Genomic DNA, 18678 nt, shown 5'->3' on the forward strand with positions numbered 1-18678 from the left:
TATGTGCTATTTGCCTAGATTCTTTTACACTGTCATGGATTCGTAACTTTCTTTCTTGCCGCCAACAGTTCCCAACAGTTAGCAATTTTACTTCATCACTCTGTGACGTAACTTCATGTGTACCTCAAGGCAGCGTTCTTGGCACTTAATTTTTTCTCACATACATTAACGGCCTGTCCGCTAACATATCTTCTCGTCTACGACTCTTTGCTGATGACTGCATCATTTACCGCTCCATTAATTCCATGGATGATCATCTCGCCCTCCAAAGTGACCTTTACCTAATTTCCAGTTGGTATAATAAATGAAAATTACACTTCACTCGAATAAATGCAAGGTTATCTCTTTCAGCCGCAAGCCTACCAATTCTAACTTCTCGTATCTCATAGATGGCACGGTATTGTCTCAGGCATCATCATACAAGTATTTAGGTATTCATATCACGCATAATCTTTCATGGGCCACGCATGTCAACACCATTTGTTCGAAAGCTTCAAAGACACTGGGGTATCTGCGCCGGAACCTGTGGAATTCCGCTAACAATGTTCGAAAACTGGCCCATCTAACACATGTGCGGCCACAGCTAGAATATGCAGCATCCATATGGTCTCCATACCAAAACTACTTAATAAACTTGCTAGAATCCGTACAAAATAGAGCCGCTCGCTTCATTACACGTAACTACAGTCCCCTTTCGAGCGTAACACAGATTAAACTTGATATCTCTCTTGAACCATTACACAATCGTTGTTCAATAGCTCTTTTATGCTTATTTCATAAATATCGCCACTGCACCAGGCAGTCTGCGTTACCTCTCGAAGCGCCGTCACGCATTTCGAGCCGTTTACATAATCAGTATAGCATCAAGCGCATATACGGAAGAACACAAGCCTTCAATTCATCAGCCCTTCCACGTGCCATCGTCCTTTGGAATGATCTGCCCGATAATATTGCATCCATCTACAACCATCAATCATTCCATGATCAGCTGTGCGCATACTTTCAAATGTCATCGTGACGTTAAACCTTCTCTTGTATAAGATATCGCGCTTTTTGGCTATTGTGTTTTTGTAAAGCACTGCTTTATTTCTTTTTCTTTAGTCATGTGTCAGACATTTGTGCTGTATTTATATACTTCATTTATTTTATCTACTTTGATCTTATGTTTGTTGCTGCTTTTTAGTACTGGGACTGTGCAATACTTTCCCTTTCCTTTTTTTGACCTGTATATTTTGCATTTCTTATAATATCCTTGTTCGTCCCCCTTACTCAAATGCCTCTGGGCGTGTAAGGTATTGTAAATAAATAAATAAATTTGCGGAGCTAAATAGTTCTGCGCACGCCAGATTTACGGAATGTACTCGGTGTGAGTTTCAGAATAGGGTTTTGGGAGACCACTGGGAGACATCGAGAGAAAGAACAGGAATACCACATTTACGACTGACCTCTTTCACGCCCTGACGTGTTTGCTTTTACATACTTTGAGATGATCTGTGTAACAGCAGAAACAGGCAAATTCTGATGACGCAGACGGCCGTCATTGCCTGATAATTGAAACGTGCCTTAAGAGCACTGCTACGCAGTGGTCATTTCGTCTGTTTTCCTGTTTAGAATCGCCCTTTTCTCAGTTGATACCACATTCCCCTCCACTTTCTGCATTAACAGCGTGATTTACGCTGTCAGCAGTCGCATGTCCTCTAAAAGGAGATGCGTGCTGGCCACTCTCTCATGTGAAATTTAGCTATTCTTTTTTCACTGTCGCTACTCCACGAAGTAGTGAGTATACCCTACTCTGCTTGTGCCGAATTAGAGATGGTGCTACATCGAGAACTAATATAATTACCGAAAATTGAGTTATATTATCAATAAACGGTTGCTCTGGTAAAACGAGTTCCAGCATGCTCTTTGTTCGTCGACTGGAAGGCACCATCAGCGAAAAATTCCTGCCAACGGCGTCCTCTGTATTAGTGCCTGCCCCCACCTTGCATGCTTCAAGAAGTGTAAAAATAAAAGTTGTTGGCTCGAACGCACGAAAATTAAGGACATTCACGACGGTATCTTACCAGACGAAAAGTGCAAACCTTTTTCTGCTCCTTCCGTTAGCTTTTTTGTTTTTATTTTGCGCATTGCTCATGAAAACACAAAGAAAACGCTAGCTTTGTAGTATTATGCGTGTGGGAATCGTACTGTAAAACCAAGTAAAATATGTCAACGGCTGTTTATTCATACATTGTTTATCTGAACATCGCGCTTCACCACTATAAAACTGCTCAGTACAGCGGTCTCAGGGCATTTCTTGCGTGCAAAGTTGACCTGTAAGAAAATATCCACTCGTTAAGGCCAGGTTATAAGGTCGAAAGACAAACGATTGTTTATTCTATCACTCTCCAATATCCAAAAGACGACGTCGCTTATAAATCCTGCTCCGTGGGTCTCTTCCAGAGATCCATGATGTCCGACCCTTTGGTCTTCTCTTCGATCTTGGCGGCCATTTTCTGCAGGAGCTCCCGGTTGAAGTAGTGTTTCCAGTCGCCCACCTTGGCTTTGCGCACGAAGTTGAACACCTTCACGTCCTGCTGCTTCCCGTCGGCGGAGTCGGTCGACTCGAACTCCATAATCTTCTTCATGAACTCAGGGCTGCTCTTCTCCATGACCTGTTTGAAGATGTTCTCGTCTCTGTCCAGCAGCTTGCCGTACTCTTCGCCGAGGAAGTACGCGAGCTTTCGGATGCTTCCGGGCGTGTCCTGCTTGAACTGCTCGTAGGTGCTGAAGAACACGTTCGGCTCGTTCCTCATCTCGTAGCCAGCCAGAATGTGGTCGAAGTAGTCTCCGAATCCGAAGTTTCCCTCGAGAAAGCAGTCGAGGAAGTCCTCAAAACTTCCGTTCTCGAAGCGAAACTTGGCGATTCCTTTGACGTGATGATAAAACGACACGGAGCAATCCCATGGGTTCCGAGCCATGTAGACGTACTTGGCGTTCTTGTGGCACGAGTTTCGGCTCAGGATCGGGAGGTTGGTGCGCATCATTCTCGGAGACGGCATTTTGTCCAAAAGCTCCTGCGTTCCGTTCATCTCCATGAAAGCGGCCTTCTCTATGTGGTCGTAGTAATCAGTGGCCGACTCGCCCTTGTTGAGGATCAGGAGCATGACCTGCTGAACCCAATGCGACCCCGATTTCGGGTAGGCCACTAGGATGACGTCACCGTCGCGCGGCTTGAAGCTGAGAGCGTTGCGCAAGCATTCCGGTTCACAGTACGGTCCTCGGGGCACGCCATCAATGATGTTGTAGTAAGGTACCTGCCTCTGCTTCTTCTGAACTTCCTTCCTACTCATGGTGGTACACGGTTTTCCTTGTATTCGAGTCTGCGAGAGAAAAAAAACAACATAGTTCATATTTCCAGAAGGCTCTATAATGGGCAGCCTATGAAATTGCTTTAGAGAGGGTGAAAGAGCATAAAATGTGCCCATAATCTGCCTAGTCATGCATACGCAACGGATACAAAGCATAAAGCCAAAGGCATCAAGTAAATTAGGCTTGCGCCAGTCATTTGTATAAACTGTGTGTTCAGCGGCAGGAAAAGTGAAAACACCAATGCGAGGAAGAGTGAAGTGTTGCAAAATAAAGAGAGCTCTTGGGTGTTTTTCCAGAAAACTTATAATTGTGAGCCAGAATAAGATATGCGATTAAAACTCGATTCTGCTATTATCTCCTTGATTGCACTGATAAGAAGGTGCCGTTGAACGGCAGCAATGAAGAAACAAAATTTTATAAACAAAGTAAAACCAGACCAAGGCATTCTTTTTTGTTCTTTCTGGGCCACAATGGTGGTAAACATCTTCCATGAAGAAGGAAGTCTAGAAGGCACGAATTATTCTTTTATCTAATACATCCCGGAAGATGAAGACATAAAACGTGGTGTTGTCTCTCTTAAGTGCTGCAGAGACGGATGAAAGCATGCCTGCTCAGTGTAAAGGTTACAATAAATTTGTTTATTACTGCCAATGTTGTCAGCCGATGGCTAGGAATATAGCTCTCACACCTTTTTTGCCCGCGCATGTCGTTTCCTCGGCGAATATTCTTTCCGCGTGAACTGGACGCGAAGTGCGGAGTTGGTAATTTCTGTTTCACTGTGGAATCATTAGGAAGTTCATTCTACCACCACGTTTATTGGGTACATTGTAGTTTGTACTAAACGTGAAGGAAGCAGCTACGATTTATTAAGTGTAAGTGCAGTATCTTACAAATCACTGTTTGTGGAACCAAGTATTCTGGGGCGGAATTCACTAAGCCGCGCTGTTCGTACCCAGTTCCTTAGCCAACAAGTTCTTACGCTCAGATAAGAGTGCAACCGGAGTGGCAGCGCATTTAACGTACGGCGTCGTATGAGAACGAGGAGAAAAGAAAGCTTGGATTAAATGACAAGAAATGAAAGCGCGGTCAACTGATAGCATGACGGCAGATCATGCACAAGTAATTCAGGCTTTATTCTTACGGCAAATCATTGCACACTCCTATTCGACAGCTTCCTTTTCCGGACGTGTGCTACAGCGCTGACGAGCGCAACCGCGTTCACCCGTACACAGCACCGCAGTGAAAAAAATTGCAGTGGGAGTGCTATGCATTATTTTCACATTTATACGAGAGACCGGACTGAGGGACACATGGTGACATATTTAGAGCAGAAAGAGAAGCTCAGTCGAAGGAATTGCCGGCCGAGTCTGCCAGTCTAACCCCACCTGTATTCATCACCACCACCACTCCCAACGTATTAAATTACCGAAATAAAGAAGTTCCATAATATATAGTTCGTATGGTCTCAAGACAAGAGGCCCAGCACCCGTATGTTCACCGGTATGGTATGTGATCGCACTGCTCATGGCTGCAGGTGCGGTTATACTGCAGCGCATAGGCTCAATATCAGCTCCCTGGGCCACCGGTACCATCTATAAGGTGCTGGTCGACGATGTTGTCGAGCGCCGATCGACGACAAAATGCACGCCGCTCCCCTCGCATAGGATCGCTGTCGAGGGCAGAGAGAGCTATTAAAATAGCCCTGAAAGAGAAATACAGAAAGAAGCCGGCGCTACCGACATTCCCAAAATTATCACAGAGAACTTCACTATGCGTAACATCCACACCTGCAAGTTTTGCTCCCTATCACACGTTGACACGGTATCAGCGTTCATCGCTTCTTGTTGGCTTCTACTCAGCTAATAAAACACGATGATGCTTTGCACCAGGTAAACGGTTTGTTTTCGAGGGTTCAGGCGGCCGCGTTCCGACGGAGACAAAATACACAATGTTTCGCGCACTTCAATTTTGGAGTCTGGTAATAAATGACAGGTGGACGACTTTAGCGCATGCAGCCCCTAACTACGTTGTCAGCCATCACCCAAGTGGCACCTCGTAGAACTCAAGGCTAATCGGCCAACATCACTAAGATGCTCTGCACCAACGCTGCCATAAATTTACTAGCCTGACAAAAACACGCTCAAGTGCAAGTCAGAACAATGCACAGCACCCTACACGAAAGGCATAGCGGTTCAGCATTCTAGTTGGTTTCGGATCAAATCGGTTCAAGGCTTCGATCTTGCGACACTGAAGCACTTTGTCACTGCACATGTAGTACGATGACAATGTAGGGGTGGCGACATCCAAGCGGCGCCCGACGCCGTTCTGCAAAGAAGCGAATGCGACCTCGCAGTACGAAGCGAACTGCGGCTCAAGAGCAACAGTCCGTTAATATTCCGCACAAACTTTGTATGTTGTAAAACGCCATCAGCGTACTTTTATGTTCACTGCTGGACGAAGGCTTCTCCCAGTTATATATATAATTGACCCTGACCTGCGCTAACAGATTCCAAGTTATGCCTGCAGATTTCCTGATTTCATTACCCCACCTTCCTTTCCCTAGCACCCAGTCTTTATTTGTATTAGACCCCCGTATGTGCCGTATGAATTACGCGGCCTTCCCAGCTCTTATTTTCCCGCTTAATTTCCCCTACGACTACCCCCGTTTGTCCTCAGATCCACACCGCTTTCTTCCTTTCTCTTAGCATTAGGTCTAACATTTTTCGTTCCATCGCTTGTTTGAGATGTCATTAACTTAATCTCAATCTTCATTGCTAACCTCCAAGTTTCTGCCCCTTATGATAGTACTTGAAGATCGGGATGTTCTTGTCAACGACAGCGGTGAGCTCCCGGTCACGATTTGGTAATGCCGGCCGTGTGCACTTGGAACCATTTTCACTCTTCTACATATTTCAGTCTAACGATCAGTGTTCCCTGTGGTTAACTGACCTAGAGAATCTTACTCCTGTATATGCTCTAGAGGCTGACTGTCGGTCATTAATTCTTGTTCGCTTGACAACGCATTCAACATTACCTTTGTCTTCCGCATATTTTTCTTTAACCTTCTCTTGCACTGTCTCTGTTAAAGTTCTCAATCAATTCTTACAATGTGTCCACAGCGTTGCTGTACTGGACAATGACACATGTTGAGATATTCCGCGTTGATCATTTCCCTTGATCCTTCCCAGTTCTCAGTCTAATACCTTGAACACTCCTAAGCATGCAATCAATACTGTCACGGGGCAGAATTAGTGAAACGTAGCCTGAGGCGTTAGGGACGACTGACAGTCGACGAGCTGGTGGCGAACGGAACTGGTGACGTCGGAATGACGGTGAGAAACTGTTCCATGTAGCAGTCGCCTCGGCGTTGGGCGTTTAGGCGATTTTTCAGTTAGGTCTCCCATGCAGAACAATAGCCTCAAAGCCTTAAAACAATAATCATCTGAAGCCCTTTGAGCAAAAGAAAGCACAAACTAGGAAAAAGAAAGTGATAGAAGTGCTCATAACACATCAGTGACAAACTTGATGGTTGTCAGGGACGGACACTTCTGTTTGCTAGCACCCAGTGGAGCGTCATTACGAGTATGAGAGTTCCGGCTATAGCGCGCATACAGAAACACAGCCTATCAGACATTAGGCAGATGTTCGCTGCACAGCATGAATGTTGCTGCCTTCGGCAGCAACGCACACTCAATAGAATTATGCGCTGAAACAGCTCGATGCACTCTGAGATGACAAATCAGAGCAAGACGCAAAAATAATAAGCACGCGCCATCCTCGGCTATCAGTTGTGGCCCCTGACCAGTCAGCCACTACAGCGCGTTCCAACGCTTACTCGCGTCAGCTCGAGTGGTGGCGCAGATGGACGTAATTAGGTTCGTAAGACTGCTACACCCCTATGGTAGAGATTTCTTCTGAGGTCGTCATTTGCGACGGCTGTTTAGATTTTGTGAATCGACTTACGCTTACTATTGGCGGAAATACTGAAGTTCGCACCTGTGCTACCCTAACATATACGCATTTTTTTCAATTATTGCGCTCGTCTTTGCCGCGGCGGGCATCGTAAGCTTCCAGATCTTAAGAACAGTTTTTCGCTTCGTGAATTCACTTTTATCGTAAGATTATTCTTAAGCGTAATTAATAGCATAAGTTCGCTTAGTGAATCCTGCCCCTAACCTTGATGGCCAGCCTTCGTGACAACCTACGACGGCTGCAATATTGCAAGTAAAGGGAAAAGGCAAAATTCTCTCTATAAGAAACAAACTTGCCGCCCAGCAAAAGAATGGGCCACACGTTTCCCAAATTTTGTGTGTGCAGGGTCACATAAATATTACATTCAGGTTTCCATTCATAACAGCCCGACTGAGGTTACTGCTTCCAAAATAGTGGGGTAAAAAATCTGCCACTTTTACCCAACGTTCAGCACAATGGCTGAAAGGCAAGCAAGGTGCACGAGCTCAAGAAGAATGACTAGAAGCTTGAATTACAGTAACACTGAAGTATCTGTCTTTCCGACATAACAAAGTGGACACGCCGTGGTTGCTCAGTGGCTATGGTGTTGGGCTGCTGAGCACGAGGTCGCGGGATCGAATCCCGACCACGGAGGCCGCATTTCGATGGGGCGAAATGCGAGAACACCCGTGTACTTAGATTTAGGTGCACGTTAAAGAACCCCAGGTGGTCGAAATTTCCGGAGTCCTCCACTGCGGCGTGCCTCATAATCAGAAAGTGGTTTTGGCACGTCAAGCCCCATAATTTAATGTAATTACAAAATTGGCGCGACTTGTTTCATGAGCTGCGAATATTTTGCGTGCGCATCACAACAAAACAACCTTATGCGAATTGCTTGTGCTAGCGGAAACTGGCAGTCGGGCAGACTTTCTAGGAGCGAAGGTTATGTGGGAAACCACATGGAACATCGAGGGCGGACTTTTCTCGCATAGCATATTAATTTTGGTTCTTGATTTCCATTTTAAAGCAACCCATTTATTCCTTTACGGGTTATTTTATGGGTACCGCCAAACAAATTTTGCTAATACCAGTCGATTGTATTCGTATACTAACCAGAACAGCAAAAACCTTGGGTTATCGGCTGCATAAACAAAGGTTTGTGCTTTCTCGTGCTACATACATTCGGGAACAGCATTGGCTAACGGCAGCTGAACGCGTGCTCCAACCATCTCTGCCACATGACTACGAGGAGAATTTGTCTTGTTTTTATTTATACGTTACATAGATGGCTACAACAACATCGTATAAGTAGCACTCTAGCTTGTTACCAGTCCCTACGTTAATCTCGTCCTTGAGCTATAAATTCAAGTTGAGCTAGACATAAATATTCTTCTCAAGCATCGCGTAGCACTGGACGTCTCAGAATGCTGCCCTCTTTTTGTTTTATAACAAAGACCTCATAGAACACCATCAATGTAAGTGTGATTTTGGCTAACAGCACGAAACGTGGTGTCAACGAGCTTTCGACCAAACCTCCCCAAATTCATGCTGATCTCACATGAATCTTTGTTATTCACGCACATGACTGGATATGATTCACATGAGTAGAGAGAGAGAGAGAGAGAGATGAGAATGTAAAGGCAGGAAGGTTAGCCGAAAGGGAGGCTTCTGGTTCGCTACCCTACAAAGGGGCATGTATAAGGGGCAAACAAAATAAAACCTGCGATAAAGCAGACGCACGAAGAAAAATGGGAACGGGGAGGAAAACGGAAGAACTAGTTTCTCGAACAGGTTCCCCGAGAATAGGACCTTCAATAGAGCTTTGACTGACTGCGGGTTTGGCAACCCTGCTGGCCGGTACTTCATAAATGCCTCCGAAAGCGGACGGTTGTCGGACTGCCTAATGTGGTCGCGACTGACTAACATGTCTGTGCTTTAGCGAGGGCAACAACAAATAACGTGTTCAATAGTTTCCTCGCTGACGCAGTAGTCACAAGCAGCACTGGCCCTCTTTGATTTTACACTTATCACTGCGCGCGAGCTGCCAGAGCCAGCCGGAGCGCCTTCGTTTTCCTCGGGTTGCTTCGCCCACAGCGCGACGCACTTCGGCCGCGCGTTCGTTTTAGTTGGGCTGGACGGTGGTTCTGCCTACCCGCGGGCTGCCAGAAGCAGCCAGGACGATTTTCATCTGGCTGCTCTCTGGAAGTTATCTGGCTAGCAGATTACAAAAAGAGGCGATGAGCGCTCGCCTCCATTTTTATTGAGACGTAACGGATTGAAACGCAGGCGCTTGAGGACTTCTAACTCACCAGCAAACTGGCTACAGTCACCTTTGGGCGGAATTACTTGTAGCGCTCTCTTCTAAGATGCTACCGCACCTTGCGAGATGGTGAGATACGCGCGGCGGGGAACCATTTCCTCTTTTTTTTTTTTTTTTACAGTGAAGCTGTCTATGGCTAGGATCCGGGATTTTATGGCGTCCGCGCGGAAAAACTCTCCCCTAAAAAAGTGAAAAAGCCAACAACAAAAGCAAACGCATATCGCCGCTCGTATCAGAGCTCGGTTAAACGGCCTCCTGTGTCTGAAAATGGAAACGGCGCTGCGTCACAGCTGTGTCTCTGTGAATGTATGAGGTAGTGGACGACGTAGTGTGCGCCTGATAAGGCGACCAAGGGGAATTTTCGGTACCATTTCGCCCTGCCGTTGCTATGGTAAGACCACGCGTGATCCGTATGCTTGAAGAGCGAAGAGCGAGGAGCGAGAGCGAGAGCAGCGGCGGGAGAGAGACCAACGACGTCGTGCCAACCCGGCGGCCCGGGAAGAAGAGCGTGCCGGCGATGTGGTGCGTAAGCGACAAGCAAGAGCTGATGACGCATATGGCGACGCCTAGAATGCCGCAAAGAGACGTCCACGCCGCGAGGGCACGGTGCCGGGATTCGACGGCGCCTACGCAAGGTTCCAAAGAGGGTTCCTCGATCGCAGCTCCGGATCAAGCTGCCAAGTATGTGGTCGCCTGTGGTTCGATAACGACCTCTCGGAAATCAACGACACACGGTCGGAAGAACGATGGCAGAAGGCGGTGGATGTGCTGACGCGGTGTTTTCCCGGCTACAACGTTGGGGAGTTTGTAGTCTGCGGCACGTGTAATGAGGCGCTGATAAAGGGTAACGTGCCTCGGTTCAGTACAACGCGTGTACAGAGGCTCTGCTAAAGGGTGCGGTTCCATGTTTCTCGACGACGAACTGACACGTGTACCAGCATGTGCTGGCACATGTTCCGAAGCGGATGCGCCGATCGGATTAGTTTTGCTGGTCATCCACCTCCACAGAGTGGAATGGCTTATGATTTTTTGTTTATGTGTGTATGTTGCGTGAAGGCTTCTTCCCGGCCGGGAACAGCGCGCTGCGCTCTCATGTGTGCATGCTATCGGCATCGTCTTGTCGACGGGGGTTACCACACGTTGCAATACCTTTTCGGTTCATCTTTATGTGGCCGTATCCCCTTTCACATCGCTCGCGTATATGTGGCGATATCTGCTTTTTCTGCTGTTAGTGAAGACGTCCCAGCTAGCCAGTGTTCGCTCATCTATCCGTCGTATGTTCGGGTGGCTGCTTGAAGCCAGTGTGGTTTAACTGTGCCGTAGATGTCGAAAGAAAGCAATGGTTGAGTGTAATAGCCACAAGTAAATTAGCTTATTGGTCGCATGATCGATCAGTACTGTTTTTCGCGTGAAAACCTTCGCTGGTCACAGGCGGTACGCATTTCATGCTCCAGCCGCTGCCCCAGCTCCTTCAGCACAGGGGCAGAAAAGAAGCACCACTGCAGCCGAAACAAACTTTCTGAAATCGAAGTGCAAGCAGGTCGGCACGAAATTTTGTGCGTGTGAGACATACCCAATATCCTGCTTTTTCATGTCTTGTCAAATGTTGACAAAACGCCCGAGTGAGCATTGTCGCCGCTGGGCGAAGTGATCGCTGCGAGCAGGCATCCTCGAGGGATCGCTTTCGAAGTGCGTGAAATTTCACGTCTTGGCATTGAACGCGTCGGAGGCCGTTCGTTGAGCTGGGTAAAGTGAGGGGCATGAGCGCGCCCAGTGGCGAGTCGCGCGAAATCTGATCGCGCCAACAAGTGCTCGTATCCCCGAATGCAACTGTGTATATATTTTCTAGCCGGCAACGCCTAAATGGTCCAACTACGCCGAGTGCGTGCGGGCTTCACCGGCCGCTGTCATGCTGGTAGCATGCTTACGTTTATCCCGCGGCGAGCTGTCTCCCGGCGTTCAATTTTGCGTACTTCGGGTAGCTTCGGGGTTGTCTTGGGATACCAACCCATGTTTCTTCCTATCAGGACCGGAACTAGCTGAACCGGTTCTTGCTGCCCGCGGGCTGCCAGAACTCCCAAAATACAAGCGGCCCTGTGTCGGTCATTCTACTGAATAAGGCAAGTTATCTTGTACAGCGCTACATAATGTTTGGTGCTCCATAATGGGGTCAGATGTCATTGAGCAACAAACCAGTAAGACCTAAATTTTACGCGACCGTTTTATCCATAAAAACGCATAAACGTTCGGCAGCTAAGCTGGCCGCCCCCCATGGAGCCCAACATCGGAGTGTCTTAAAGACGAATGATGAGCAAAACGAGAACAAGGTGAATGCCGGGGCCAACGTTTCGACAAGTTGACTTGTCTTTTTCAAAGCGACAAAGACCACTCGGCTGTTAAGGCCGCTTACCTGTACTTTAGATTGATAACACGTTTGCCCAATCCCTGCTGGTGCTTTCGGTGTCAGAAATATGGGCACAGATCCTAGTCATGTTGCGAAAGGGCAACTTGTGCTAAATGCGGTCACGCAGACAATGGGGAAGAAACGTACACAAACGAGTATCGTTATGCAAACTGCGAGGGTCAGCATGTGAGCGTTTCTACATCTTGTCCTGGGTGGAAAAAAGATAAATAAGCGATTGCGTTGAAGGTACGGGAGAACATATGGGCTTTTCAATCGACTTCGTATGGCCAATCCACCCTGCGGGTACAACTGCTATAACCATATGACCACGGCCAAGGAAGGACATGCCCACATGGTTAACCCTGGCCGCCCGGAAACTTGGAAATGAAGTAAAGTGAATAGGAGACAGGAGAGACAAGGTAGCGGAATAGAAAGACGAAGATTGAAGAGGAGGAGAGGAAACGCCGGCTCCCGATTTCATCCAGGTGGGTCAGTCTGGAGGCGCCGTCTGTGTGAAGCACTCGCCAAAGAGGTGTGTTGCCTGCGCAGAGAGGCCTTAAAGGTCGGAACACCCGGCATCGGCTCAACGCCCAGGATCCCCCTTTCCCCAGACACAACTTAGCCGCGCACGACTATACGCGGGAAGGTCCAACCCTCGTGTGCTCGCGTACGTGGTGTAGCAACACACCAAACGCCATCTTACGCAGACGCCCCTGCAGAGGCTAAGTTACCCCGAATTGATAAAGGAGGAAAATGGAGCGCAAGATGAGAAGAAGCAATAAAGCTCACAATATGCATAGACACACCACGTAATGGCACGTTCACTGTTCAGTTCATCACAAGCCGTAGTATAGGCTGGCTATCTCAACAAACACAGCAGCGCTTTCGCAGCTTTATACATCGCAGATGCACCCGGCCGGGGTCCCAGCATCTCTTCTTCTGTAGTGAACATGGGTTAACATTTTGTGCGGGCTTCCTTAATTCGTTTAACGAAAAAATTGAATAAAATTCACTTCAAATGCTAAAAGGCAGATAATCTAATTTTGCTAACGATGTCCGAAGGATAAGTCTTTTATCTTCGTAAGATGGGCAGTCCCACTGGAGGTGTTTTAAAATTCCTTCCATACCACACTAGAAACGATTGTCACTGTCCGTCATTCCATTGAGGAACCAATCGGCCCAAGTGAAAGAAATGGCTACTAGACGGCGGCACTTTAAGGTATTTTTTTTTCACGTCGAGCAAGAACGGTTAAAATTTGTAAATTGAATTGCTTTGCAGACAGGCACGAATAAAGAGCTCGAACGATGCGAGTGCTGGTATGAACTGTTAAATAGGTGTACCTATTCTAATTTTTCAATGCCCGCGGCTTGCGTCTGCGCTTCAGAAAACGTCGTCCAATATGTTGAGGCTGCTTTGAAGTTGGAGCTCTTGGTTTCGAAATGGTCGCGTAATTGAGGCGTGCCACTCACTTTCATTCGAGAGGTGCGGTTGTCAGCTGTATTTACGTCTTCATTGTCTTTGTTAATTACGCGTACTAAAGTACTCTAAAGGCAAGATGAATGCTTCCCTGCGGCGTGCCAGCCCTGATTACGCCACATTTATGCGCCCAGTTTAAAGGTGTGCAAAACAGTGGCGTCTTATCTTTCGCGTACGCACATTTGCTGCTATATTAACACGGCTGTAAGAACACTCTCGCTTGCCTCGTAGTTCCGCGACAATCACTTCTGCACTTGGCAATGCGTCCTGCAACTCAAAGTAAAACTTTTTTCTCGTGCGAGCTGGTTGATAAGCATTGAAGCCACTGTAGCGCAGACACGGACAAAGAATAGGACAGGACACAGACAAGATACCACTGTCCTCTTTTTTTTTCTGTACGTTTTTCTTTGCGCTACAATAGCTTCGATGCAACTCAAAGTTTGGATGCCTCTAGTTCGGCCAGTACTCCTTCGTCATGATTCTGTAGTGGAGACAATGGCCCTGTATTGTGACATCGAAGCTCTCGAAGGTCATTTTTTTCACGTATTGCCCGTAGCTCTCCTTAAAGCGGCGGGAAAAGTTTCGTAAAGTTATATTGCAATTAAACGCGTCTGTGGGCCTTTTTTTTTTCTTTTGGTGAAAATTCCGTCCGTGGTGTCCGAGTCAAGTGGTAACCTTTGCCGCACCATTTGAAATCTTAGTGGCTGCCTTTCGCAGCATGGATATGAAGTAGTTGTCTGGATTGCGTCTGAAGCCTTTATTCGTTATTCCGTCGGCCAAAGAAGTATCATCAGTACGGCGGATCAAACCACCAACTACTGTGCTGCGTAAGGTATTATTGTGATTTTCGCTCAAGTTCCGCGCAATGATGACACTACTCGAATTGGAGCCAAATGCTTAGGTGCCATACATCGAATATAGAAGCCATGGTACTTCTCAAACACGCACACCAGCGGTGTCATGCGTGATGGCCGCGAACGTTCACGCAACTGTTCGTACCTGAGGCCGACATGCGAGCAGACGCGGCTTGTCAGTTGGTCAATTAACTTTCTGTCTGTAACGTTCCCTTCTATACATGCTCTAATTTCTCCGCTATTTCTATCAGCGATAATACGGGAGGCGTGCGGAATTACTGGGCCACTTATGGAACCAGGCTGCAACGATACGATGGTCGAGGTGCTAGACTTACCAAGCTTACGCATACGAAGAGCTTTGCAAATCTGTCGGGCCAAGATTCACGATAGCCATTCGCAAGCAAAGATCATATGAAAAAAAATGAAAGGAGGGAAGGGGAGGAAGAGGCTGTCTATTATGGTAGCGGAGGAAGGCGCAGCGAGCGCACAATCCAATAGGAAACAGATCACGATAACCAAAAACCAATCTTACTCTGATTCGTCGTGACTGAACCTACCTTCGCAAGAACAATTTCGAATGTCAGGAAGAACGCTCCATGATGTCGATTTTAAACGAGCGATATATGTTTAGTCTTCTCAGATTTTGTCGTTTACCAGTAAATGGATGGCGAGAGGAGTACCGTTTGGTTTGCTGACCTTCAAGTTGACGAGCACGAGGAAGTAAGTACGTTAATGAGTCGTGAATGAAGCTGGACGCCGAATCTCGGCCTCTTGGGTAACGTCAGACTGAGTGGCTCATCACATTTCATTTCACATCACCAAAGGCGGCCTCCACACATGCCTCTATATATATATATATGTATCATTGAAATCACGCGGAGAACTTGTGCGTTCTTAGCAAGCTTGCGCACACACGAAAGCGGCGCACTTCGCCGAATCGAGCCATGAAGAGACGAAGGAGAGAGATTTTCCTTTGTGCTCCGTGTTCGGTTTCATGCAAGCCTAGGCAACATTTGCCCTCCGAGCAGTTCCGCGCCTGGCAGAGCCTCGTAGCACCCGCACGAGCACGTTGGCCTCTGGTCGGGAGGCACGCGGTGGTCACGTGCGCGAGCTGACGCAGGGGCCAAACAAAACCCGTTTTCTTCGACTACAAATTACGCGTCATTCAAATACTGATACACTTATGAGCACGCCCTATAGATGGTTCAGTCTGAAACGAGCCCATAAACGCATGACGGCTGGGAATCGTGCAGTTAGTAGTACATCGCACGCGAGATGTGGAGGTTGTGGGTTCGGCTGCCGCTGAAGGCATGCATAGTCCTTTTTTTCTACTTTCATTTACCCTTTCCTTGACTATATTATGAAGCTATGCGCAGAGCTTAGGCCCATACATAATTATTGCACATTTCAATCTAAAAAGAAAGACGATTACGCGTGCGTTTGCCTTGGCTTCGCATCACTGTTCTGGCGACGCGCTTAGTAGGCGCATCGTAGGCACCTCAGTATGCTTAACTAACTCGCTCGTCTGAACGTCTTAAATGTAATACGCAATTAGCCGCAAAAAACACGCTAGCGTATTGATAGACAAAAATACTATTTATCGAATCGCGTAAAAATAAACTACACCGGTCGCATGCGAGGTGGAACATTTTACAGGGGTAGTTCTTCTTACACGGGTAGTTTTGTAATACCATACACTGAGGCTGTCTTTGATTGCAGTAAGAACATTCATATCTTTGCACTATCCGCGCGTTCGAAATTCGTGGCTAACTTGTGAAAGCCAGAAATAAGTGGTTTTCACTTAGGGGATTATGTCCACAAGCGCAGCGCTAAACGTCAAGAAGAGACGGGCATACACTTAGTGAGCGTGGCGCATGCTGCAGGTTGTGCACGACACCGCTGTACTCTTGTGCGTGCCCGAACTAATGAAATGGCGATAGAAGAGGGAGGAGCGCGTGGGGCGCGGCAAATGTATAGATTTTGACGAAAAATAAAGACTCCTGGTTCATTTTTGCAGCAGTGAGAGCCACATGTCCGGTTCCTGGACATGACTGCTGCTTCGCAGAAAAACAAGCGCAATGTGCAATGATCCGTACAACATGGCGCAATAAATACGCGAGTTGCATTATACAAGTCACGTGGCCAAATAAGCAGCCGCAGGAGTCCGAGGCTAACATCTTTTTTTTATATACCCGCTTAGCTGCTGGCGCGCGTTACTTGGCTACCTGGTTTAAGCGTTCTTGGCTGTTGTTGAAGCCGGCTGTTGAGCTACGCTCACTTTGCATTCCCATTCAGTGGAGTTTAACCTCCCAAAGCAACACACTGAAATACGAGAGACGCCAGAATGATTTCGACCAGCTGATAACGCGCATCCAAAGCAGCGTACGCGAACATTCCGCCCCCCCCCCCCCCCCCCCCCCCCCATCGGGCTGTGACCACCACGGCCGGAAGTCGAGCCAGCCATCTGGTGCTCAGCAGCAGAGCACCATAGCCACTTAGCCACAGCGACGGGTGACTGTTGCATCTCAAAATATTATATTTTGTGAAAAAATATATATATATCACGCCTATGAATCCACTTCGGTGATTGTAGGAGGAGAGAACCGGGGCAACAACGATCTTTAGCCAGTCCAGCCTCTTTCTCATTCAAATGCCGATGATGCATACAGGTCAGTAACGCACCTTGCGCGCTCCTCGGATGCTCCAAACTTGATTGGTTATCACTTTTTAATCATTGACTTTTTACTAGCAAACTTCCGAATTTGATGGCGCTTCTCTCAGACGCAAGAGCAACTAACTGCTTCCGCGAGCGTTGTCAAGCCACTAATTAATTTCTCTCTGAGCGTAACCTCAAGTGTGATCGCAATATTCGGCCGTGGCCGTGAGAGTCGCCTATCGGCATCTTCCAATAATGGCATGTGTAGCAGGAAGCCATTCGACGTCACCGGTAGGAGCAGACAACCGAGAACACAAATGAATGAAACACCCAAAACTAAAGCGGCAGAAAAACACGGGGGCGCTTACCGAGATGCTGCGCCTTCAGTATCCCTGTTTGCTGGTGTGAACTGTCTCTGGCCGGGCGGCTGAGTGACGGACGGGCAGGCGGTGGCATTCATAAGTAGACGCCAAGCGCTTCGGTGACGTCACTCACGACCCCTTCTCTCCCGTTATCGCGCCGACGAGCTCATTGTGTTTCTACCTCAGTACGCGCTGTGTCATTGGGTGGTGCCCCTACTCAGCGAGCTTTTCCCTCATCCGTACGTTGCCCCGCCAAAACTACCGCGGTTCACGCATGTGATCACATCACCACATTTACACGTATACGATCGTCCGACGCCGGCTTATACGATCTTGACGCCGCAAAAGAGGGGGGGGGGGGGGGGGGTGCTATTCTTCGCGCGGCCACGAAAAACACAAGCGCTAAACAAAAAAAACTCTACAGGTCGCTACAATGCCGGCGCGACACGCACGGTGAGGAATTTTTTTTTTTCTTTTAGGGTGGGTCAAATAAATTTTTACAGCCGGCTATCTTCCGCGATGCTCCCTCAGTCCAGACGGCCATCGGCGGCGATAAGGAGGGGCGCCCGAATGCCTCTTCCGCCGCTGTTTTGCCCCGTGTGTCCGCGTACGAGCGCTGGAGGGTCAAGCGGGGTGCTACGTGAATCCGCTTTTTGCATAGCGCTGTGGCGCCATCTTAGCGGGCTCCGCGAGGAAGGTAACATATTTAACAGGGATAAGCGGGCTAGTTGGTGGTCGTTATTGGAATGCATCATGTAACCGCACAAAAACAAGGGACAAAGAAGGAACACACAAGACAGGCGCGCCTGTCCTGTGTGTTCCTTCTTTGTCCCTTGTTTTTGTGCGGTTACATGATGCATTCCGTGAGGAAGAAAACGTACGGCGTCGGCGCGCCGCAGGACGCAGAGAGGTGCATGTAGGTACGCAGCTTGAAACGAGCTGAAATGCTTTTGTGCATTTGTCAGCCGTTATTTTCGTTTAGTGTCACTGGACGCTTCCTGGGCAGTGCAACCAGGTCCCCAGTGACTCTAGCGCCACTTAAAACAGCAAGTAGTCGAGAAATACGAGGACGTGCTTTCGTGCAGCTACGCCGGCAAAACCAGTCACCGTGCGATGTGCCTCTGAACAAATACGTCGCACTGTAGCGCGATTGCTACAGCGCCTCCGCTTGTAGCCCTATTATTCCTATTTAGTCCTACTCAATATGAATTCAAACGTGCTAAGGAAGTGGAAATGCATGAAGATGAGCACTCGCTAGCCACCCACATCAAGGTCGAGCTGGTCTTGATTCCGCTTAGCGGAG

At 47.8% G+C, this 18678-nt stretch overlaps 1 protein-coding gene across 1 annotated transcript; it reads right to left on the reverse strand.

Moving 5' to 3' along the window:
• Nucleotides 1–2199: 2199 nt before the first annotated feature.
• On the reverse strand, nt 2200–17488 carry LOC126516420 (amine sulfotransferase-like). Its single transcript, XM_050166543.2, has 2 exons — nt 17382–17488; nt 2200–3362 (listed from the first exon to the last, which is right to left on the reverse strand). Exon 2 carries the CDS (start codon nt 3330–3332, stop codon nt 2412–2414), a length of 921 nt encoding a protein of 306 aa, XP_050022500.1. The 5' UTR covers nt 3333–3362; nt 17382–17488; the 3' UTR covers nt 2200–2411.
• Nucleotides 17489–18678: the final 1190 nt, after the last annotated feature.

The sequence above is a fragment of the Dermacentor andersoni genome, chromosome 1, assembly GCF_023375885.2.
Source record: "Dermacentor andersoni chromosome 1, qqDerAnde1_hic_scaffold, whole genome shotgun sequence".
Taxonomy (NCBI): domain Eukaryota; kingdom Metazoa; phylum Arthropoda; class Arachnida; order Ixodida; family Ixodidae; genus Dermacentor; species Dermacentor andersoni.